Source organism: Fulmarus glacialis, unplaced genomic scaffold, assembly GCF_000690835.1.
Source record: "Fulmarus glacialis isolate BGI_N327 unplaced genomic scaffold, ASM69083v1 scaffold9927, whole genome shotgun sequence".
NCBI classification, from domain to species: Eukaryota; Metazoa; Chordata; class Aves; order Procellariiformes; family Procellariidae; genus Fulmarus; species Fulmarus glacialis.
The window spans coordinates 41,414-65,168 of NW_009225091.1; the positions used below are offsets into that span (position 1 = coordinate 41,414).

Here is a 23,755-nt window from a genome sequence, read left to right on the forward strand (position 1 = left end):
AACTTGTCACAAATGTCTTCATCCAATACATAGCAAAAGACTCAGGAAAGAAAAATAATTTAATTCTAAATGTTTAGAATTGATTTGTATTACTTCTGTGTTTCAAGGTAACGTTCTTTAAATATTAAGTAGGCATCTATTTCATTTACTAATGGGTCTTAAAAGATATTAAAAACAAACCCCATTTCAAGCCAAAAAATATTGCTAATGGTCAAAAATTAAATCCATTTAAGAAAGATAAGTATATTTCTTTTCACAGATTTCTATTTAACATTTCTGATAACACTTCTGTCATAATTGCCATCAACTGTGAGATGTTTAATGAAAAGCATGTTCTAAAATTATACTGTGTGTTTTCACGTTTAAAGAGTCTGGATGTAGATCTCTATTTACTATTTATTTACAGTAAAGTCCCATACACTGGACCTGAACAGACCATCTGATATGGTACCGGGTTCTGATAGTCACGTGTTTGTTAGCCTGAAAGGTAAATGTAATTTTTTGTCAATAACTTCTCCATAGGTGACAAGAGACATGCCCCTTTGTGCTGCTCACTCCTGAATGTCGAGTCTCCATTCCCTCCTAGTTTTTCTGCTGTGACTCAGACAGTCTGTGCCACACACCCAGGTCATAAAACAAAACAGCCCCAAGGCTGATCCAGTACGTTTCCTCTTTCTAATTACTCCTTCTCACTTGTATTGGATATAATACCCTTATGCGGTCCATCCTGCCTTACTGTGCCCAGGCTAACTTTATGGGAAGGCCAGAGGTGAAGGGAAGAGTTCACCTTCTCTAATAACCCCACACAGCATGTAGGTCTATAGAAATCTGCTTTAGTCTTCAGAAATAAGGATGATGTATAAGATGTATACTCTGATGTATAAGTTCTGGAAAGTTCTGTTTTTCTAAAGAGAAGATACGTGCAATCATACATTCATTTAATCAAATAATCATATACATATATATATACTCATGCATTTGTATTTTAAAAACATCTACTAGCAAGTACTCTTATTAATGATAAAAACATTTTTTCCCAGAAAATGTGAAATAATGCATTCTTGACACAAAGGCTATTGCCTTCCTTTCCAAATCCTTGTTCTAAAGTATGGGCATGCTTGAATTCATCAAATAAGAAAATTGCAGAAAGGAAAAAAAAGAAACAACCACCTCTGTACAAAATGTTTGGCATGATTAAGGCATGATCTTTTTGCCCTCTGTAGGAGGATCAGGTCTGGTTTGACAAGACTTTTCCAGCCCGAACCTGAAGCACCAGTCTTTCCCCCTTTCCTTGCTTCCCTGCCTCCAGTAGCCTCGGGATTCTTTCTCTTCCATACTCCTTCACTGCCCCAGCCTCCCTTCTCCATCTTTCCCAAGGATGGCACCTCATCCTTGTTCTTCTCCAGCTTTACAAAGTCTTAAGTAGCTGAAAATTGTGTTTAATAGTGAGAAGTATCAGGCCATGCAGGAGCATCAACCTATAGTTAGTATCACCTTTCTTCATGTTACACCAGCCAGCTTTAAATATGATATGTACTATGTGTTTTTTACAACAGGGAATATTATGGACGAGTCTGTTGAAAATTGTCTTAGTCTCACTGGAGTGGAGAAACTTATTCAAGTGCCCACAGGCTGTGCAGAGCAAACAATGGTGAAAATGGCCCCCGCAGTCTACGCTATTGAGTACTTGGATGCCAGTGAGCAGTGGGAGAACTTTAATCCTGAACAGAAGGAAGAAGCCATTAACATGATTGAAAAAGGTATGCAGAAAAAAACCCCAGAGACCAACTGAAAAGGTCTTTGTTATCCTTTTGCATTGCACACTAACTATTGCTACTCGCCAAAGGAGTGAGCATTGTCTTAACAGAGCCACGCAGAAATGCCTCTGGCAATCTGCACACACACATGAGAAACAGAACTGATGAGGAAGATTTAGGTGACTAATTGCCTGCATCTGATATTGTACAGTATTGACATTCACAGTCCACCCTCTCTCTTGCTTAATTTAGAAGCAGAAAGTAAAATCCGAGTCAATCAATGCCAACTCTTTTCAGCGTAAATGGACAGCAAAGACCAGTTGATCATTTCTTCCTAATGTAGATGTGCAAAATAGATCAAGATGAATCATGTCTTAAAAATCCTTATTTCTTCCCACGGATCATAGACAGTGCTTAGGATGGCCAGCTGGGATGTAGACATCTCTGCTGGAGATGTCTGTAGTTGGCAAGAGGAGTATCACTAAGGAAACTCCCAATGGTAGTCATGATATTGACACTTTCTTTTCCATACTCCTGTATTCATTACATGAGCTAGAACAACTCCAACAGCCTTGGACCAACCCAGGGAGGGAGGGAGTTTCCTTAGGAAGAGGACAGCTGCAAGGCTCATTCTTGAAGAGCCCACTCCAAGACGTGATCCAAAGCTGGTGTTAAATGTACAGCGAAGCCAGGACCACAGCATGTGGAATGTTCCAGCTCACGGGCACTAACATAGAGCCCAAGAGTTATCAGTATTGTAGCAGGTACAGCTGATCTTTCCAACTGTAGTGGTGTGCACATGGCATAAAGCAATATAATGCACCTATCTTCGTGATCTTCAGACAACATGTGACACATATTTCATCAGTGAAAAATAAGGTTATAAATAGAGATTAAAAACATGCTAACAGTTGCTGGATTGGAGGTCTTTACCTATTTATCTAAGATTGCCTAAAGTGACATGAGATCACTGATGAGTATTTGGTATTATCAGCAGCATTTAGTCCCTATATTATGCTTTTATTGATTCTTATGAAAGTTCACCAGGGTAGAAAATGAGTTTTGTGGCTATGATATAGGCTTTGTCAAGATAATAGCAGTCAAGATCAGAGGCCACAACTCATGATTTCTAAGCCTATGTCTGACCCAAGAGATGATGTTTTGTATATTTTTTTGATTCCATGCACCATAAAGTCAACAGCTTGAAAAGTTGTCCGTAATGGGAAGTAAGTTTCCCAAGATTCACTACACAGAAAATGCTTTGTAACTATAGATACCTGCAGTTTTCAGGTTATTCTCATGGCTCAATTAAGTCAAACAAGACAGAGCACCTTCTAAGCCTAGTGCTTTTTCTGTGTCGAAGGCCTGTTGACCCAGTCATTTCCTCCTTAATGTACCAATGAACACCTCCACGTACTCTTCCACTAGTCAATACTGAACATGTCCATGCTAATACAAGTGATGTATGAAAACGCCCAAGAAATATGTGTATTCTCTGAACAGTTATGTGCTGTCCTGTTCGTGTAGGTTATACTAGACTGCTTGAGTTTCAGAAGGTGGATGGCTCCTATGGAGCATTTAAAACAACCCCCAGTAGTGTATGGTAAGTGTATTTTTTGTTGGTTGGGTTTTTTGGTTTGTTTTTTTTTTCTTTCACCCCAAAAATACCTTTGATGCATGAGAAGTTTTTCTGGGGGGATGGATTTTCAAAATCTGGTGGGCATGGTGTTGCCTATATACATTTGTCATGGATAGTCAGCCATGTAAGTCTCTGAGCATGTTTAGTCCTTGATGAAGGAGATTTATACTCAGCCACTGATTATTTTGCATTTGCCACAGAGTAGAAATGTTCACGCTGATGTTGAATGATAACTCACTAGGTTCCAGTGAGTACACTGTATTCAATATGAGTTTATGTACAAAATAATTAGTATGTTTCTTTTCCTGTCAATATACTCTTCTATAAATATATGTCAGCACAAGTTTGGAACATTTTCTTTTGTGCAGGTTAACGGCATTCATTGTTAAAGTACTCACGAGGTGCAGAGAATACATTAGTGTCCAAGACAGTCACATACGCAACTCGATTTCCTACTTGATTAATCAACAGCAGGCAGATGATTCTTTCCACGACCATCACCCAGTATTGGACAGGACTATGCAGGTAGGTCATCCGTATTTAAAAGAATCTGTTGCACATTTAGGGCTGCTAGGGATTGGAAGGAATATTGTGAGTTGTTGAGTAAAAAGAAATGTATCTAAAAAAAAGAAATCTGTAATGTAAGAAGTACAAAATCTGTAATGTAAAATGAATTTGTTAAAAGGTCTGTTATGTCAGAGATGCATAGCTAGCACTTCACTATCTTTATCTTCTGATCCAGTCTTAGATAATTTTGCAGCAGACCTATGCCCCTAGACCACTTAGAAAATTAATTCTGAGATCTTTATGCTTGGTAAAAATTTATGCCTTTTATTGCCAAAGGCAATAGAGCCACAAAATCATAATTTAGTTTTGAAGGGATATCCAGAGGCCATCTAGTCCAACCCCTGCTCAGAACAGGTCTAGTTAGATCAGTTTGCACAGGGCCATGTGCAGCTGAGTCTTAAGTACCTCCAAGGATGGGGATCCCACAGTCTCTCTGGGTAACCTGTTTCAGTATTTAACCACTCCCTTGGTGAAGAAAAAAAAAAAATCTTAATACCTAATTAGAATTTCCAATTGCACATGTTAGTCTACACATCCCCTATAAGTGTCCAGAAACACAAAATTGTTACACTGTCCATGCATCTAGGATATGAAAATAATGTGCATCTTCCAAAATTCATTGAAAATGCAGATACCTTTGTAGTGATCTTATATGAAAAAAATGTATTAATTTTATTAATGATCTTTGTCAAATCACTAGTGAAGCTTTCACCCTCAAAGCCAGTTCCACAGTTGATGTAACACTGTTGGGGAAAAAAACAGCTCAAGAACTGGCCAAAGGTTTTTTTGACCTGTGTTCATGCTGAGATACTTACTTCTATTTTACATTTCCTTCAGGAGCTATACATGACAATTTTGTACAGAGACTTAAGTCTTTCCAAGCACACAACCTATCCTTCTCCTAAGGATAAACATTTGGGGCTGAGTGAAGGAGAAGGTTGTTGTCAAAGGTTGTTGAAGGTTGTCGAAGATCCTAAGGTTGCTGTCAAAGGAGAGCATGAGCAAAAGAATCACAAAGAAGAATAGGAATGAAAATGCAGATCTTCAGGGAAAAAAGCTAATGAGGGCACTGTGTTTAGTTTATCAAGAAGATAGATAGTTTATCAAGAAATGATCTAGTAATGGTGTATAAATATCTTTACAGGTGAAAAGTTCTGTGTGTTGGAGGGCTCTTTAGTCCATAGGGAATAGCAGAGAAACAAAAAAAAAAAAACCCACTAGTGCTTGGAAATTGAAGCCATGAATATTCCAACGAGAAATTGTAGATTTTTAATTATAAGTTAAATAATTAAATATTTTATTACCAGCTGAAGGACGTAGGGGGTTCCTAATCTCTTAACATTGTTTAATGCAAACTGGCTGCCATTGTAGAAGATATACTTTAGGCGGACACAAGTTATTAAGCAAAATTAAAGGGTAAAACATGGTCTGCAGTCAGATGGTTTGACAAGAAGACCCTTGACTTCATGAAAAGTGATTTTTTTTAAATTTAGTCATAGGCGTATACATGTACATTTAACTTTTCCTGTTCATGTTTCATCTTTCAGGGTGGCATTGGGTCAGCAGAAGAGGATTTGGCTTTGACAGCCTTTGTAACTATAGCATTGCAACAGACTCTACAGGTCTATGAGTCACCTGACGTGGTAGGAAGCCCAACTGTTTATCTTTAAGTCTGAAGGCTATTCCACAATGGCATGTCCATCTTACTATCTTAAAGTACTGCAAATGAGGAGGTAAAAGTCTGTTTACATCTGTGGTGGATAGCAAAAGAGCCGTGGACTAATGTACAAGGTGTTTCGAGCTATGCATTCCATCATCAATGGCTTTAATCACTAAGCAAAAATTATTAAAATTGTCTCAAAAATGACTACAGTGAAGTATTCTAATTTCCTAGTACTCCCACCAGCAGTAACAGTTACTAGGTCTGAATGACCTTTTCAAATGGATCCATTCTGTTTTCACAGGTACAAGTGATTAGAGGAGCAGTGTCTTACATGAAAAATCAACTTTCAAGAAATACTAACTGCTATTCTACAGCCATCACTGCTTATGCTCTGACGCTTGTGCAGTCTGATAGTGAAGAAGCCCAGTTTGCAAAAGAAAAATTAAGGGGCTGTTCTGTTTTTGATGCAGGTACTGGTAACCATTCTTAAAAATTCAGCTAGAAAGCAGTTTTCCTAATTAAAGCACTTTGAGCACTCTTACATGAGCAAAATAAATTCAAGTAAATGAAGACCATTTAATTTTATAGAAGTGTGTATGCATACATGTAATATACTTAATTATTTAAATTACATCATTAAACATTTCAAAGTTGAAATTGTAATATGTAATTTGTGTAATTAATATCACTATAAAGTAACAGCTTAGCATTGTGAAGTTTGGATCGTGATCTTGTTTGATACTGGAATTGGAACAAAACCATGGTAAATAGACATTTACTTTTTCTGCTTCCCTTGCTGCCTACCAAAGTTTCCACACCCCTAAAGTGCATTTAAAAAAAACATCCAAGACAGCTGAGAAAGAAGAAACTTTTGATGCGTAAATAGAATTGAACAGCTACATATGGGAGTAGTCCGGACTGGATTTATCATCATGGGGGAAGGTGTCTTTTCCAGCCCACCTGCTTTCAAAGCCCTCCACCAGTTCTGAGTGCTTTGTTCCAGCTCCACATGGATGTCACCTCTTTCCCCCGCCCCTGGTTTGTGCCTGTGGTCAATGCTGAGTCAGTTGTTTGTGTGGCTGCACTGCCACGCTATTAATTTCTCCCAATTATTTTGGTAAATACATTATGGTTTAATAGCCATAGTTTAAGCAGAGGGAATATGCTTCTCCTTAATCAAGATGGGACTTATGGGCATAATTAATACTATTATGTCTCGAGGACCACCAGACACAATGCTACCACTCCATCAGATGGACATCGCTGTACAATGGGATCATTAGACTGTGATGGTTGGATAAGTCAAAATTGAAAATTGTGGTTTTCCTTTTCCATTATCTCTGCTTCTCAACTGATTTGTTGCTCTCATGACAGCATCTGTGTCTTGTGGTTCCTCAGCGTTATGACATGAAATATCTGCTGTGTAGAACAATAGTCATTTTTGGCAAATGTCTTTACCAAGGGGATTAAAGACTGAGTTATTCTTGCAGCAAAGCAGCAGCGCTACTGGGGAAATGGCAATGATGCAGTCTCAGTGGAAACCACTGCCTATGCATTGCTTCAGACATTGCTCCTGAAAGACATGGAGTACGCAAGGCCTGTTGCTACATGGCTGACGGAAAGAAGGAACTACGGTGGAGGATACTGCTCTACACAGGTGCCTGACCACCAGTCTGGGTGGAGTTTCAGGGGGAGGGAAGAAAATGGAAGCCCTATAAAGACTTTTTCATTTAGATTTGAAAGCATCATAACAGTTAATCCCGAACTTCTTTGGTGTATTAAGCACTAAAGGTTTTGGCTCACTAATAAAAAATGGGCCAAAATGAAATGTTTATAAGCCAGTGTTGTGGTTTAACCCCATCCAGCAACTAAGCACCACCCAGCTGCTCGCTCACTCCCCACCCTGGTGGGATGGGGGAGAGAATTGGAAGGGTAAAAGTGAGAAAACTCCTGGGTTGAGATAAAGACAGTTTAATAGGGAAAGCAAAAGCCACGCACGCAAGCAAAGCAAAACAAGGAATCCATTCACTGCTTCCCATCGGCAGGCAGGTGTTCAGCCATCTCCAGGAAAGCAGGGCTCCATCACCCATAACGGTTACTTGGGAAGACAAACGCCATCACTCCGAATGTCTCCCCTCCTTCTTCTTCCCCCAGCTTTATATACTGAGCATGACGTCATATGGTATGGAATACCCCATTGGCCAGTTGGGTCAGCTGTCCTGGCTGTGCTCCCTCCCAGCTTCTTGTGCACCCGGCAGAGCATGGGAAGCCGAAAAGTTCTTGACTTAGTCTAAGCACTACTTAGCAACAACTAAAACATCAGTGTGTTATCAACACTATTCTCATCCTAAATCCAAACCACAGCACTATACCAACTACTATGAAGAAATTAACTCTATCTCAGCCAAAACCAGGACAGCCAGTAAAGATTCTTTGTCTTTATGAAGACTTATGATAATTGAAGCTCAGAACTCTAGTGGTTTTAGGATTTTAGTGCTAAAAGAAGAAGCTGGGAAATGAAACGAATAGTCTGTGCAGGTAGGAACAGACAGACACAGGAGAACTTCAAAGCAGCAAAAATCATAAAACTGAAGAATAGCTCCAGGTGACTGATCACGTCATCTTACATATTGTTGAAATAACATGGCATAATTTTTAGGTTTTTTGCATTTCTTTCTCACCTAGGACACAGTGGTGGCCCTAGAAGCTCTGTCAGCATACAGCATGCAGACACTGAACACTGCTTCCACCAACCTGACTGTAAAATTGGGAACACCTGGAAGACAAAAAGACTTCAGTATTACTCTGACTGATACTGATGAAATGATTCAGAAGCAGCTTGAGGTACACAGCAATCTATTGTTTCAAGCTTTTTTCCCTCAAAAAGGAGAAACATTGGATCATGGATCATCTGGCCTAGTTTTTTTCATGTTAAGAAATCATGATGTAGCTGGTTTATAATATTTTTGAATGATTTAATCTGTAAAACAACAGAAACTTTTTAAAGAAAAAAAAAATCAACAGATGCTTAGCAGCACACTTTAAAGGCCCTTTCCTGCCTCTTCAAGGACTTTGGTGACATGAAGCTCCCCCAACAGTGAAGAGCAGCCAGGATCCCAAGTTTTGCTAGGGAATGAGGAAGAAGGAAGGAGAATATTCTGATATTCAGTGTGTTAGGACTGTGAAAATGTCAAATCCAGGCTACAGAGGAGAGAGTCAAGTTGGGAAAATATGTCTTCTGGTCCCCAGAACAGCAGAGTAAGATGTACCAGCCCAGCACATTAAAAATCTTATGAGACTTGAGGTTATAGCTAAATCTTTTCCCTACCCCAGTTCTGAGGGGTAAAGGCATAGAAGACCATCAAGATCACAGGAAAACAATAAATCAAATGCTGAGCACAGACTAATTCTCCTTTTTTTTTTTTGCCTTGGTTTGCAGTTTGAACTTGGGAGAAAACTTGAAGTGTCTGTACACGGCAGAGGAAATGGGACAATGAGTGTAAGCTGTAAATCAGAAATTCAGAGTCAAACTGGACTTCCTTTAATCCCTTTTTGAAAACAGAATGAGAAATTACTTGCCATGGCTTCATCCTTTGTGTTCCTACCTCCAAATTTCTAAAATTCGGGGCCTATAGACTGCCCTGATGGGCAGTCAATATTTCCTGGTTTTAACGTTAAGTCCATGAAATGTCAATGCTGATAGAGGTGGCTGGAGTTTGAGAGACCCCTTTGTGGTTGAGAATGGAGAGTTATCTCAAAGGTCCCACGACATTTGTGATTTGTACATGGGACCTCTCCTGCTTACACCCACAGCAGTCCTCTGCGACTGGTCTGCGCCTCTGGGAGACCGGTGTTTCTCCCCACTCCCACGTCCCATCAACATTTGCTGATGTCCCGGATAAGTAAATCCCTTGTCATTTAAATTATATTTTTAGTGGTTCACTGTTTGTGTTTTCATCTTAGATACTAAAAGTGTACTGGTCTTCTGAACTGAAGAACAACACGTGTAACGATTTGATTTTGACAGTGGAAATGGAAGGGAACATTAAATACTCTGGTGAGTGAAAAGGCAAAGTGACACCTTTGGCCAACTGCTAATAATACTTAATGGCTTTCCAGCCTTGGAAAATGGGAATAAATTAATGAAAACAAGGAAAGAGAGAGGCCTCTAAACCCTGCCTAGCCATTGTTGCATGCAGTTTATTAATATTTTTTTTGTAGTTTAATAACTATCTGAGTGACTGTAAGTGCAGAGGGTACCTAACAGATACACAGGTAATATTAGTAACTCTTCTTTGTTATTGGGAGGAGAGCGAGGTAAACTCCCTTCCTGGCTGCCATGCGGGGAAAGCCCACCTCAGTTCCCTGGATAATAAGGTGTCGTGGTTTAACCAACCACGCAGCCGCTCACTCACTCCGCCCCCCCCAGTGGGACGGGGAGAGAATCGGAAGGGTAAGAGTGAGAAAAACTCGTGAGTTGAGATAAAGACAGTTTAATAAAACAGAAAAGGGAGAATAATAATGATAATGATAAAATATACAAAATAAGTGATGCACAATGCAATTGCTCACCACCCGCGCTGACCGATAACCAGGTAGCGATCGGTACTTCCTGGATCATGCCTACCATTCATATACTGAGCATGACATCACATGGTATGGAATACCCCATTAGCCAGCTGAGCTGGCTGTCCTGATTATGTTCCCTCCCATCTTGCGTACCTAGCTCAGTCAGTAGGCATGGGAGCTGTCCTTGGACTAGGAGGGTACTTAGCAACAACTGAAAACATCAGTGTGTTATCAACATTCTCCTCATACTAAATCCAAAACACAGCACTGGCAAGAAATTTAACCCTATCCCAGCCGAAACCAGGACATAAGGGTTCTACCATATGGCCTTAAAGTCTTTGGGACAGACCTGTCATAGGTATTTTCATATGAGCAAGACTGTGTTTTCCATCCCCTGAAGTGTGTATTCATCATCCTCTCTGTCTATGTCCGCATATTTTTTATGTTTGAATAGCTAATTTTTGGAGGCAGTGATTGTCCTTTACATATTTATGCACAGCCTAAACCCCATTTTTATCTAGATCTGTTGCTTATTCTTACTATAATTATTCCTAAAATTTTAACTCTGAATGAATTAGAAATACTGAGATGGTGTACAGCAAACTTTTATAAAACCTATAGAGATGGCATGACTGCCCACTGGTATTTATCATTATACAAAAAGGAGCCAAATTACCAGGTCCTCAGTCAAATTTGTGCATGGCTGATCATGTCTGTCACCTCCAGAAGCTGCATACTATGATGAAAACGATGATTATGAGGACTTGATTGCTGCAGAAAACAGCGCGTTTGAGCCACTGTCTGAAATAGAGTGGTTTGATATCCACAGCAGAAGAAAAAGGGATGTGATCTCTCCCAGTAAAGCAGAATCACTACAGTACAAAGTCTGTGTCAGGTAGGTCTGCAAAATCAGCTCGTCATTAGGAAATGCGTTCATTTTTGTTTGTAATTCTTCTTGGTCACCCTCTTCATACCCACAAGCTCAGCATCCAATCTGGGGATCTTCTGTGAGTACGCATACATGGTGAGTCTGCATCCTCTCTCCCATGGCAGGAGAAAAGGTTTCCACACAATGTATTAGGTTTAGATGGTTCACATAGACCTCAAATGTCCGTTGCAGATTCTGCCCCATCAAACTCTGGGGACACTCTAAAGTGCCTGGCTAGCTAATCATCTGAAAGAAGTCTTTTATTAAATAAAGCGTATACAATTGGAATACAGTAATAACACATTTTGCAGCAATGCTGTTACTTCCTTCACGGTCACACTCTGGCCTCATAAAAAAGAAAAGATGTCTACTACTATTTGGGGGAGGAGAGGAGGCAGAAGGGATATCTTGTTGTGACAATCAAGAAGTAGACAAGGGCAGAGCTAGTGAGAAAGAAGTCCTCCCATGCAGAATAACACTGAAACATCTGCTTTTGCTCCCTTTCACAGTCTGGCAAGGGTCGCAGAAGCACAAAGTGGTGGCTGTCCTGAGTTCCCCTTCTAGAGAGGAACAGGGTGGCAGAAGCAGGTTTTGCTCCCCAGCAGAATTTAACATTGCCATTGACTTTCAACAGAGCCTCTGAGGCAGTGCTTTTTATCCCCCCCTTCCCAGACAGCAGCAGGAACAATGGCAGGGGAGGTCTGGAGTTACCCGAATTCCCACGTGTTCAATGAATTATCTGCTGGCTGAAGCATCATTTTCCCCATTAATTGATATGTAACATTTACCAACTATCAGATCCACCCTTCTGCAGGACACTGCTGAGCGTTAGGGTGAGGTTTAAATGATAATGTGAAGCTCCCTTTGTTGTAGTTAAGACACAGGAGAAAAACTGAAGGCACTGACTACATCACCATACTGCTTCCCTGCACTGTGCTACATCCCTTATGAGGAACGGAGGGTGCCAAAATAAAAGTTTCTGAAAGTGTATGTCAAATACTTATGGCAAGGCACCCCATGTGAGTGCAGAAGAACCTCATTATCCAGCAATGACCCAACTACCTGATTTTTGAGAAGTGGAAGTAGGAAAGATTGAAAGTCCAATATATATACCTAACGGATAGTTAGAGCAATGAGGGGGTTTGTCTTGGACAGCAAAGGTGATGTAAATTTGACTTTGTCCGTGAAAAATTTGGATAAGCTCGTTTCCTAGCTCCACTCTTTAGGTAATAAAGAACAGACACATTGTCAGTTCAGTTTACCTTCCCTATCTTCAACAGTGCTTTTATGGTGTGATGAACTGTCCTTTAAAGGTGATTGTTTCTGCCTAACAGCTATAAAGAAAGCCTAGATTACAAGCTCAGGTGAGACACCTGGGTTTTGGATGACCATTTGACTAGTTTTGATGACTAATTTTGCCTCATGACTCTTAATGAGGTAGGCAGATAATTTCCAAATTAAAATCCACTTAGGAAAGTTAAATGGAGCAGAAAGTTCTGTTTCACCATTAGCACGCCTGAAGAGCCAAACTCTTCAAACAAAGCTGGCTGTTCAGTGCAGATGTTCACTGCTGATGGTCTCCCTTATAAAGGTCCGCAAGTTCCAACGCACCAAAGATGTCCCTGGTTGATCTCTCCCTGCTGAGTGGCTTGGAGCCTGACACAAAGGATCTCGAACAGGTTAGAAACACACTTTTCTGTGCAATATTTTATAGTCTTTTACATAGAAAATTTGTCTTTGGAAAGGTTTCCAAAGTCCACAGAATAAAGAAGGGAAAACAGATTTTGGATAGATATTTTCATTATTCTTGTTCTGATAAAATATTCACTGAATACATGCAAGAAAAGAAAAGCTTGTGGTGAACAGATTTCAGCCTTCTTAGTCGCTTGTAATAGAAATTAGGGCAAGGCTCAGGAGGGCACTTAAATACGTGCCTGTCCTTACACATATTGCTGTCCCCACTGGCACTGTCATCTTGCGACACACCAGGACAGCATGTCCTGTGTTTGCAGGGGCAAGGCCAGCACATCTTTTAGAGATGGTTGCCAACAGGGCACAATGACAGGAAGATGGGGCACAGCACTCTGGGTAGGTGGCCACAGAGTTTTGGGTTCTGGAGCTTGCTCAGTTGGAGGAGGTTTGCCCAGGTTCATGTTGTCAGGGACTGCTTCCTTTAAGGAGGAAGAAAGAGGGCAGAATAAAACAAACAGCTGAACAAACAAACCAGAATATAAGGGATGGTAGCAAAGGTGTTCCTGTTCTGCTAGGTTTTTGTTCTGATTTGTTTGTTCATTTGCTTTTCTCCAGTTGGTGATGTCTTCAGACCAGTATATTCAGCACTATGAGTACAAGGAAGGAAAGGTTTTGCTCTACTTTGGTGAGGTAAGCAAACCCAATGATTTTCCAATCTCTGCCATTTTAGATAGCATATATAGACTTCTTTTAAACCTAACAATTATTCTTTTTCACACTCCATTACCTTCCTGTGATTTTTGTCATATATTATTATTGAACAGCTTAGTTGAGAGAGGGTGGAGGAGGGGAAGAAGGGAAACATGCACCTTCCTCCTCAGCCTTTTTATGTTCCAGGAGATGCAGTCCATGTTTGAGATCTGAGCTGTGGCCCAAAAAAAAACCAGAAATCCTCTCTAGCCGGAAGAGATGCTTTTCATCCAAGTGTTTGCTGGTGGTCCAGTAAATTCTATGTGGACACCTTGCATGTGAAATTCAATATTTCTGGATCGAGATCCATATAGTGACAAACAGATGTAAGCATCAAAACCCCAAGTTTCTGTGTGTATTTCCCCATGTTTTGGATAATTACTTCACCCTACACCCATTTGAGTTGCTTCACCTCACAGACAAAGCAGGGGCATCCCTGTAGACAGCACACACAGGACAATGATTTTTTAAAAATATACAACAATAGACAAATGAAAAATTGTAAATGTTATTGCTGCCTAGAGAATCTGTGTATTTAACATAGGTCAAAAGTTGTCCCTGACCTTAGCATTTTACTAAGGAAAGTGAATATGCTGGTGGTCACGAGTACAGGATAGGCTGTGAACAAATATTACACCCGTTCACCAGTGCAAGGTGGCTTTAGGTAAAAGCTGAAAAGTAAACCCCAAAGTAGTCATGATGTGAGTCAGGATCAGACAGTTTCAGGCAGAGAAGACCTGCACAGATCTCACAAAACTACCTTTACCAGGCTTAGCTCATCCACAAAAACTCCCAATAAAATCATGGAAGGAAAAGCCTTCTTCAAGTTGAGGCTATCAGGATTATTTCACCTATGCCATCAGAAACAAGCATTCAACAGCTAGTACAGGCACAAATAAGTAAGGAACTGACTGGGGAGAAAGAGTTAGTTTACTCGTCATAACTCTTGTTCCTTTTTCCTCCAGCTCACAAGTGGACCAGACCCAGACTGTATATCATTTGGGGCAAAGCAAATTAATCCCATGGGCTTGGTTCAGCCAGCAAATGCCATCCTTTATGATTTTTACAACCCTGGTAAGGGCACAGAAAAATGATGCATAACTGATTGAAAGAGAGACCCTTAAGAACAAACTCCAGTCTACTGAAAGGTGGTTTTGCTGTAGTGTGTGAAACCATGTGATTTTGTCGAGTGTTGAAATAACCTGCCTCGAATACTGTCTTCTACTACCATGTCTTAGGATCATCTGAATAGAGATCCTCTCAGGAAGGGTCTGTTATTGCAAATGGACTGAAAATACAAACTTTTAGACTCATGGATTTTTAAATAAGGTTTCTTGACATCCTGTTTTTCATGGTGCTTTTAAGCATGTTCCACTCACATTATCTTTTCGTTCAGGTTGTCTTTCTATGCATCTAAGATAGGCAACCTTAAAGGTTTGGTTTATGTACTGTACTTGCTGGGGGAACCAGTCTCGTTCCCCGTTCAAAGAAGGTAAAATGCAAATCATCCCCATTTGCCAGAGTTACGTAAACAATATTTGAAAATTAGGTCAAATCTCTGCTTTGCCTGAAGCTGAGGGATCCATGACAGTTTACACTAGTTTTAAACCACTAACTATTGGTGATCCTATCTCCTCCTTCTGAAACAGTGCAGTGCTCACTGTAGGACTATGGTCTAAAGATGCTTTTAAGATGGATGCTTTTCAGAGGAAACAAAAAAACAGAAAAGGGAAGAGTACAACTTTTAAAAAGACCCACCCAAACAAAAAAACCCAAACTGAACAAACAAAAAACAAAACCGAAAAACACCCCACCCCACCCCCCAAAAAAACCCAGAAGCAACAACCCATGTTGTTGCCCAGCTGAAAGGCAAGGTGATCCCTGTACTCTATGTGCCTAGGCTATAGGTCTTTGTGGACTGCTGATGTGCATCTAGCCCCTTAGTGCTCTGATTTCTCCGGACCAGGGAAAAGTTGGGCTGAAAGGTAGTTTCTACTGCATAGGCTTTTCCACCTGAGCTCTCTGAGACAAGCCATTTTGTTTCTTCTCCATAGACAGAAAGTGCAGCGTATTCTACGGTGCTCCCAAGCATAGTGCCATGCTTTCAAAGGTGTGCCACGCCAACGTTTGCCAGTGTGCAGAAGGTAAGGAATAAGTAAATAGGCTGGTCTAAAAGAAGATAGTTACTTCTATGAACCATTAACATGAGAATCGTTAAGCCCAGAAAGGACCATTACAATTATCCTAATGCATAATACAGGACACAAAGCATCCTCTAGCATGTTCGGTACCAAATGGAATTTTTTTTTTTTTAAGATATCCAGCATTGATTTGATAGTTGAATGCAATGCATATATACATGTGCACATGTATGTAAAAACCCTCCACCACACCTCTAAGAAAGTTGTTCTGCCATTTTATTTTATTCTCTGTTATAATGTTGAGTGAATGAGTATGTGTAAACTACATCTATCTAAATATCCATGCCTACAGAGACAGATGTATCATTTATTTTCTTCACTCTAGGACCCTGCCCAAGACAAAGATCAACTTTCAGTAAAGCCATAACACAAACCACACGCTTTAGTTTTGTCTGCTACCACCCTATTGCGGATTATGGTAAGGCATGAAATACAACTGTCGATTTAGTTTAAACATAGTTCTTTTTAAGAAGGATAAATTTGTAGTTCTATACGCCCAGCCCTCTCCTGAAATAAGTATCTGGCCTAGAGGCTGAGGAGATGAAACGAAGCCATGTGCTATCGCAGTCATCAGGGGCATGAAAGGGAAAAGTAAAGGCCTCAGAAAGGTGCAGTGGGATGCTGGGGGAAGGAAGCATGGACATTACGTTACATGGTTTAGAAAAGACCCATGGTGTAAGCACCACCATTCCCTACATCCCTAATGTTACAGGTTGGTTATAAAAGGTAGGCTTTGCACGGCATGCCTACTCTTCTGCAGAGCTAGACGAATATTTTCTCCTTTGTTAATCTGCCATTCTGGTCTCTTCTTTGGATGGAAAATTGGAAGAGCTACTGAAGGAAAACTGGTTCAGAAGCTTTGATAAGTTAGATGCTAACAGAAGGACAGGGAAAAAAGTGAAAACCTAATAATTTATGAGGTTCTCTTAAAAAAAAATACAAAAAGAATTCAAATTAGAGGTTGTTCATTAATAACTGACTTTCTAAAAGGATATTAGGTATATAGGATTACTATCCTGTTGTTTTTCATACCCCCATGATTTGTGAATAGATGATACACCAGCCTCTGTATAGACATCTTGTAAAAGTACACCTATTTTTCAGTTTTTGGATGCAATTTCATGTTTCCATCTGGCTTCACACAGTTGTTGTCTGTTGCAGTGTACGAGGTGGAGCTCCTCAATAGTACACAGAAGAATGTTTTTGATTACTATGAGGCCAAAATCCACAGAATCCTTAAAGCCAGTAAGTATCAAAATGCTTGGTTCCCTTCATTCACTTGTAGGAAAACTAGGTTGATTAAATGTTAACCAGTATGAGCCGTGCAGATGCCGTCTCTTGCTATAGAAAGTAGGGTCAGATAGACTTCTATGCTAGGCTTGCAAGAAGACTGATTTCTTGCAAGGCTCATTTGGTGCAGCTAGCTCACTATTCAGTTCAGCTCAGGGGTAGGTTGCTTTGGTTCACATTGTGCAGTCATCCCAGAGCACATGAGCTTCAATCCTTTCAGATGAAACTAAACCAGAAGATACATTCCAGCTGCATTCAGTCCATGGGTCCAACCTGGAGCCTACTCTAAGATAAACCCTTCAAAAACATGCGTAGCTGGATATTAGGTCTTCTGCATCAACTATTTCACTTTATAGACTGCTGTTATTGAGCCACATTTTTTTCTACTGTAGACATATCCATTGACCTCTGTTTTGATACTAGATGAAGATTTGAAGTGCTTGTTAATTAATTATTAAGCATGCACAACCCTTGCAGAGCAGGCTTAGAGTTGTCCACAGTGACTTGCCTGAAGTCAGTAAACACAGGAAAACTTCTAGAACTTTGATTTAATAATTGTGATAACAACAAAGAGGACTTTCTCTCTATTTCTTTAGGTGCAGTGTAAAGATTTGCACTGCTCTCAGACAACGTCCTTTTGCAGGCCTGCCATCCCAGCTGTCCCTATGTGAACTTTACTTTATCAGCAGCATCAGTGAACACTGATAGTCTTCAAAGTAATTTCTGGAGAGGCTGTCAGATGACATCTCAGGCTTCAACCACTGTGGTATCATGTGGTTGTCAGCTTTGAGTTGGGCAGCCAGAGATTGCCTTTAAAAAGCAACTTCAAAGATTTCAAAATCTTCCCTGTCTGGAACAGAACCATTATCTCACTCCTTTGATCTTTGCCCAGGGGACTGGAGATGTCACTCAGTACTTCATGGCACACAACTTCTGATCTCTGCCCAATGTCCAGTTCTTGATGGGAAAAACCAGGTCCACATTTTGTGAGTCTAGAGAGAGCATCGGTCATACCCGGGGCTTTCCATATGCAGGGGAATGTTAAGGTACCTAGTGATCAAAACACCGGCTGTGGGAAATTACAGTACCATGATGGAAAGTTTCATTATTCCCTCCAGAAAACCTACAGGATCTAAAAGGATTTAGAGCTCTGGGCCCCAATGCATTTGTACTCACAACTCACAGGCAAGCACTGAAAAGTTTTTGTTTCTTGGCAGCTGAGAGAAACATCCTCTGAATCTGAAGTTGAAGGGAAGAGATGACTTCTTGCATTCCTACCTCCTTCTTTTTGATCCCTTTAAAATCCCCTTTGGTTTGTGCTGTATGATGCAGCTGATGAGCATCAGTAGGCTTCCAGCAGGCTTTGGAAAGGCTGGGAAGAGGCATGAAGACATGATGATGAAGAAAAAGCAAGGTGTTGCATCCAAATCAGCTCATGACTGAACTAGAGTGTTATCTTTTGTATTTTCTGTGGCTGTTTTAAGTGAGGTTGGTCTCAGTTGCCATCACCAAGGGTAGATGAGAATTAGTAGGGTGAATTCTCATTCTCTAGACTCCTGGCCTTATTTCAGTATCAATCCTTGCAAATAAAGTGTTGGTTCTGAAGACAGATGGAAACACTTATTTGTGTTTGGGAGTCAAAAGAGCAAAAAAGCAAAAGAGAATTTTGCAGATGTGCACTCCTCGAATCATAGAATCATTAAGGTTGGAAAAGACCTCTAGGATCATCAAGTACAACCGTGATTACTTTATTAATAGAATTAGTGCATGTGTTTGGATGACGAACGTTTATGCTGCGCTATGGGTCCTTTAGGGGAACGGTATGGCCCATGCAAAATACCAGAGAATCCTTTTTTTTTTTTCCCCATTACAGATTCTAAAACTTGAAGTAATTGTTTCCCTCAAATTCTGCTTGAATACTTTAGAAAATTATACTTTAAATTTAATTTTTTTTAATTGGAGATTTAGAATTGGAAATTACATAATAACCTGTTAAAGTAATAACTCAAATGCTTATGATCCCCAGAGTCTGGACTGTATTAAGCCATTTGTGAAGCATATGATCTGAGAAACACCGTGTTAATTTATGCACAATGAACCTGAGGCATAACATCATCATTTTCTCAAGTAGTTCTGATCCATCTTTTTGCATTCCTTGAACAAAATGAAAATTCAGTACACCATATAGCATAGGAACAACAGAAAGGTATTGGGTTATACAAGAAAACCTACAGTACTGCATTATTCTTTGGAAAAATGCAGATGTAAAACAGCACACAATACTGAAGACTGACTTTTCTCTGGCCTATAAGTATCATATGTAAAATTAATGAAGTTTTAACTAGGAAATAGGTAAAGGTCTTAGTGCTAGGTTTCACGGATTAGCACTCCACGTCAAATTCTCTGAAATCTTACTAGTGTTAAAATATTCTACTTCGGGTTTTTATTCTACTCTTAGGATTTTATTTTGAATGCTAGTCTTTCCATACTTGTAATGTAATACTTTAGAGAGCAGAAGCTGCACAAGCTTCTGTTAACTAATAGGAGGACAGTGGTGTCTTACCTGTAATTTAAGCTAGTTTAATGTTGAATTTGTCACCATAGTTGCGCATGACTTTTCACATTATAGTTAGAAAGAAAGAAACTAGATTATTGCTGTTATTTGCAATTTTTTTTTTCAAACGGACTTCAAAAACTGTTGTTCTGGCCAAACAACACGATATCCTCGTGACCTGTGGTTAGTCTGATGAATAAGAATCTTTCCAGCTCTCATGTCATTGCAGTACTTGAGTACCCTTCTCTTCTGCCTTGGATGCCCACTTCTGTAACGAGCAGTGCAGCTCTTGAATGAATAAACTTCTGGGCCAGAATCCAGAGCAAACTCTTCTAAGTTATTTTAACGTGGAGATCACCAAGCGCATTTCCTACATATCAGCTTCAGAGGGGACAGCATAAAGGCTAAATTGGTGACGCTCAGGCCAGGTGTGCTAAGGAGAGTGAGTTTTTAATACTGCCTGCTGCATTGTTGAGCCTCAGCCATTTGAATTTAGTTTGCTATCTTTTAAGACCACTACAAGCCTGAGCAATCTGAAACATGGGATAGCATGTTTTCTTTTTCCTGTGGTTTTTCCCTCAATCTCTGAGATTTAAACAAGCTCCATAAGGCCAGAAAGGTCTCTATAGCAAAACTGGTCCTTCAATAACTACTGAGAAGACCAAGAAAAACAGCTAAAACAGAAATGGCTTGCTTTTTGCCAGGTAATGTTAAAGGAAATATCTTACCACAGCATGACCATTTAGTCCCATGTCAAGCTAAAACCCTCAAACAAAATATTACCTTGGCTTAGCAGTGGAGTAAATGAGGGGTTGTGTCCTGTGGGCTACGGTTCTACTCTTTATCAGAAAAGTTCATGGTGTTTTCTCTTCTCATGCCACAGCCACTGATGAAAGCATCCAAGTGGGTGCCCACCGACAGTTCCTAAAGCGCTCCACGTGCAAGTTAAACATGGTCGTTGGCAAACGGTACCTCCTCATGGGGAAAGATGGGCAAACAGTTGACTGCAACAACAAGTAAGTGCAATGGTTTCTGAGCAGCAGCGGCTGCTATCGTGGACCGTGAATCCAGAGGATACTTAAGCTATTAGAATATCTCCGGAAAGCAAAGGGAGGGCCAAATTTCCTGAGGACTGACTCAGTTGGCTTTACTAAAATGCAAAAAACACCACCCCATAGGCAAAACGCAAGCTGTGGGCAGCAGCTGAGCCACCCAAATCTATCGGCTCATCTATCTGTGCAGAGCCTGGTTCGCACACTTCTCAGAATCAAAATCTGGCCCTTACTCCACTGGGTTAAAAACTTATGGCTAGAAAAGGAAAATGGGAAATGCTACACAGTTCCGTCTGCTGCAAATGCCTTACACAGCTGCTGTGTTTGCAAAAGAAACGGGTGGGACTGTGTCTAAGAGCAGCTCTCAAAGCTTCTGTTATATCACACATGCAGATAATTCATTCTTCTCATTTCTCATTGTCACACTTTAATGAAAAAAGGGAATTTATTTGAAGAGGAATTTAGTCTGACTCTATTAAATATTCAGTGAGGAAGCCATCTTAAATGTTTCATTTCCCTGTGTTCACCTGGAGAAAGGTAGTGCCTTTGAAAGCTTCTAGGAGGGAGTCCACCTCCACTGAATTGTAAGCGCCACTTCCTAAAACCTTAGAAGGTCCCCTCTCTCCATCTCTGACACCAGTGTGAGTGCTTAAGTCGGGGGCCTGCTTCAACAGATGCCTGCTAAAGACTGAAGTCTCCCAGCACAGGTGTAACCTCCAAAGTCTTCTCCAGTCCAGTTGTAAAATGCCAGAAGCTACATGGGCTCTCACCACAGAAAATTAGGAAACATTTTGGGATACTCTGTTGAAACTAAATGTCCCTTCACTGTGTCCCATTGGTGTTCACTGGGGTTTTTTGTGCCAGTCCACAAAATCCTAACAGAAAATTAGCCCAAGCTTGCCTGGTGTCACTCAAAACACAACTACAGCCAGATTTGTCCCAGCTTGGCATTGACTCTTCCTAAACTTTATTCAAAGCTCAGTTAACCTGCTGGTGGAACTAGGTTTCAGGCAAGTTTCTTGGCTCATGTAACTCCTCCTGATCTCAGGGATGCCTCAGTGGAGGGATGCAACCCCACAGGGTTGCACTTTCCCGTTGCTCCATATCAGCAATAGTGACTCACCTCCTTTACCTGTCCCACTTGCATGCAGGATGCAGTACTTCCTTGATGCACAAGCCTGGGTAGAGAAAATCCCAGAAGACAGCGAGTGCCGCACCACCCTGCACCGGCAAGCCTGTGCTTACCTGCAGGACTTCATGAACACCCCTGACAGCCTGTGCCTCTTCTGAACGATTGCTCTGCTCTCCACATCCTATCCATGTGACTGAGACTCAGCTCCTTCCTAAATTTTTCTTGCAAAGCCTGTACATCACAGTGGCACCTGAAACATTGCAAAGCTACTTCTGTTGCTATCTGTTTTGCTGAATGGGGTATCTTCTTGTAGACGTGTGGGGGAGGGGGGTAATACAACAAAAATTGCAGTTACTCTACTAGTTATTGTTTGTTGTCCCTGCCACTGGTGAAGAGAGAGCTGGAATTTGTCTCCCTGATCCATTATACAACAGTGCAATTATCCTACAGGGGATCAAATGAAAAATCATTGTGCTTGCAGAGCTGATTAATTCCTGAAGTCATTGTCACTGGCCATTAAAGAGGCCAAGAAACTTGCATGGGTCAGAAGGAAGACTGGGCATTCATGGGCCTACCGAGTACAGCCTGTGTTACACTGCTGATGAAAGAAAAGAAATACTAACACTCATGCTTCAGCACATCAGTTAATTTCTGATTTTAATTGTGAGTCCTCATGTGGGGAATAAATGACCCCACTTGTGCCACAGCAGGATTCCCATACACACTTCTGAAGCTAGAACTGGAACTGGCCCAGCATCAGGGATGGGCAACCGGACTGGATGTGTCCTGTGCCTGACGAAGGAGTCCTGCATGGGCTGGTTAGTGCTGGTAGCTCACGGAGGGCACAGAACTGCTTTTTAATTGCACTCTGTAGTTACATGTCTTTCAAGCTTTTCTTTTTTTAAAGTTTAATTAATTTGCATTACTTCAAAAAAAAATCTGACTCAATCTGTGGTTGTGTTCTTCTAAAGCATTGCTGCTTCTGTGGCTATGCAAACAGCTCTGTAGTGGAGATGCAATATTTGTCAGGGAAAGGTGGGGGTTTTGCTGTCACAGTTATAAAGGCTTCCACAAATGGCAAACTAAGTTGACGATGAAAAATAACCCCAAAACTCAAAACCTCTCTTTTCTTAGAATAAGAAAAAGTCTGTAGAAAATGTTTTGATAACACTGATAAGTAGATGACTTGCAAATACAGGTTTTACTACTTTAGTTTGCTAGCAAAATGCCATTTGGCAGTCATGTCTGACACAGAGAAGAGCTGCAATGAAAAGCTGTGTTTGCTGAACAGGTCACCATCCTCAGATGCTCATACACTTGCCTTGTGCCAGCAGTTACTGAGTGCAAAAATTTGCAACCTGGACTGCTTCTGCTACATTGCAGTAAAAGTAAGAAGGGTCTGTATCAACAATATGATAATTAGTACATCCATGTTGATCTGGTCAATTTGGAGTCAAATGACCCTACTGGATAGGAGGGACAGCAGTGAGCCTTGTGTGGAGGAGACACTACATGGCAGCAGCACCTACCAGAACAGCTACTCCTGAATCTGGAATTTGAAGAGCCTTCAGATTCATAGCAGACAGCCCATCACTGTGTGCCAGCACTATGAACTGCCCAGGTATTTTTGAAGGCTGTAAATTCAGGTAGCTGAACTCGGATATCTGCAGTGATGTGCCTCGCTCAGCTGCCAGGCACTGCAGGGTTGGAGGGTGGGGAAGGTTCATTTTATGAAAACCTGCACCACTGCTTCATGACATCTGCAAGGGAAGATAAGAAACCTCCTGAAGGTGAAAGACAGACACTTAAATTAACATAGGACAATTTGTTTTCCTCGAGGTTTGCCCCAGTGCATTGGGTTTGCATGGCAAGGTTTTGGTAGCAGAGGGGCTACAGGGGTGGCTTCCGTCACAAAATGCCAGAAGCTTCCCCCATTACTGATAGAGCCAATGCCAGCCCGC

At 40.8% G+C, this 23,755-nt stretch overlaps 1 protein-coding gene across 1 annotated transcript in view; it reads left to right on the plus strand.

The window, feature by feature from the left end:
* The window catches only part of LOC104080095 (complement C4-like), a 50,177-nt gene extending 28,126 nt beyond the window's left edge, over nt 1-22,051 (plus strand). Inside the window, exons 23-41 of the mRNA XM_009582363.1 lie at nt 407-487; nt 1,557-1,760; nt 3,285-3,360; nt 3,765-3,921; nt 5,511-5,606; nt 5,928-6,096; nt 7,117-7,283; nt 8,312-8,470; nt 9,066-9,125; nt 9,590-9,683; nt 10,922-11,090; nt 12,715-12,802; nt 13,431-13,505; nt 14,531-14,639; nt 15,620-15,709; nt 16,092-16,184; nt 16,928-17,011; nt 20,494-20,626; nt 21,814-22,051. Of these exons, the coding sequence (XP_009580658.1) occupies nt 407-487; nt 1,557-1,760; nt 3,285-3,360; nt 3,765-3,921; nt 5,511-5,606; nt 5,928-6,096; nt 7,117-7,283; nt 8,312-8,470; nt 9,066-9,125; nt 9,590-9,683; nt 10,922-11,090; nt 12,715-12,802; nt 13,431-13,505; nt 14,531-14,639; nt 15,620-15,709; nt 16,092-16,184; nt 16,928-17,011; nt 20,494-20,626; nt 21,814-21,952 (2,243 nt within the window). The 3' untranslated portion in view covers nt 21,953-22,051. The remainder of the gene's footprint in view (nt 1-406; nt 488-1,556; nt 1,761-3,284; nt 3,361-3,764; nt 3,922-5,510; nt 5,607-5,927; nt 6,097-7,116; nt 7,284-8,311; nt 8,471-9,065; nt 9,126-9,589; nt 9,684-10,921; nt 11,091-12,714; nt 12,803-13,430; nt 13,506-14,530; nt 14,640-15,619; nt 15,710-16,091; nt 16,185-16,927; nt 17,012-20,493; nt 20,627-21,813) is intronic.
* The last annotated feature ends 1,704 nt before the right edge of the window (nt 22,052-23,755 follow it).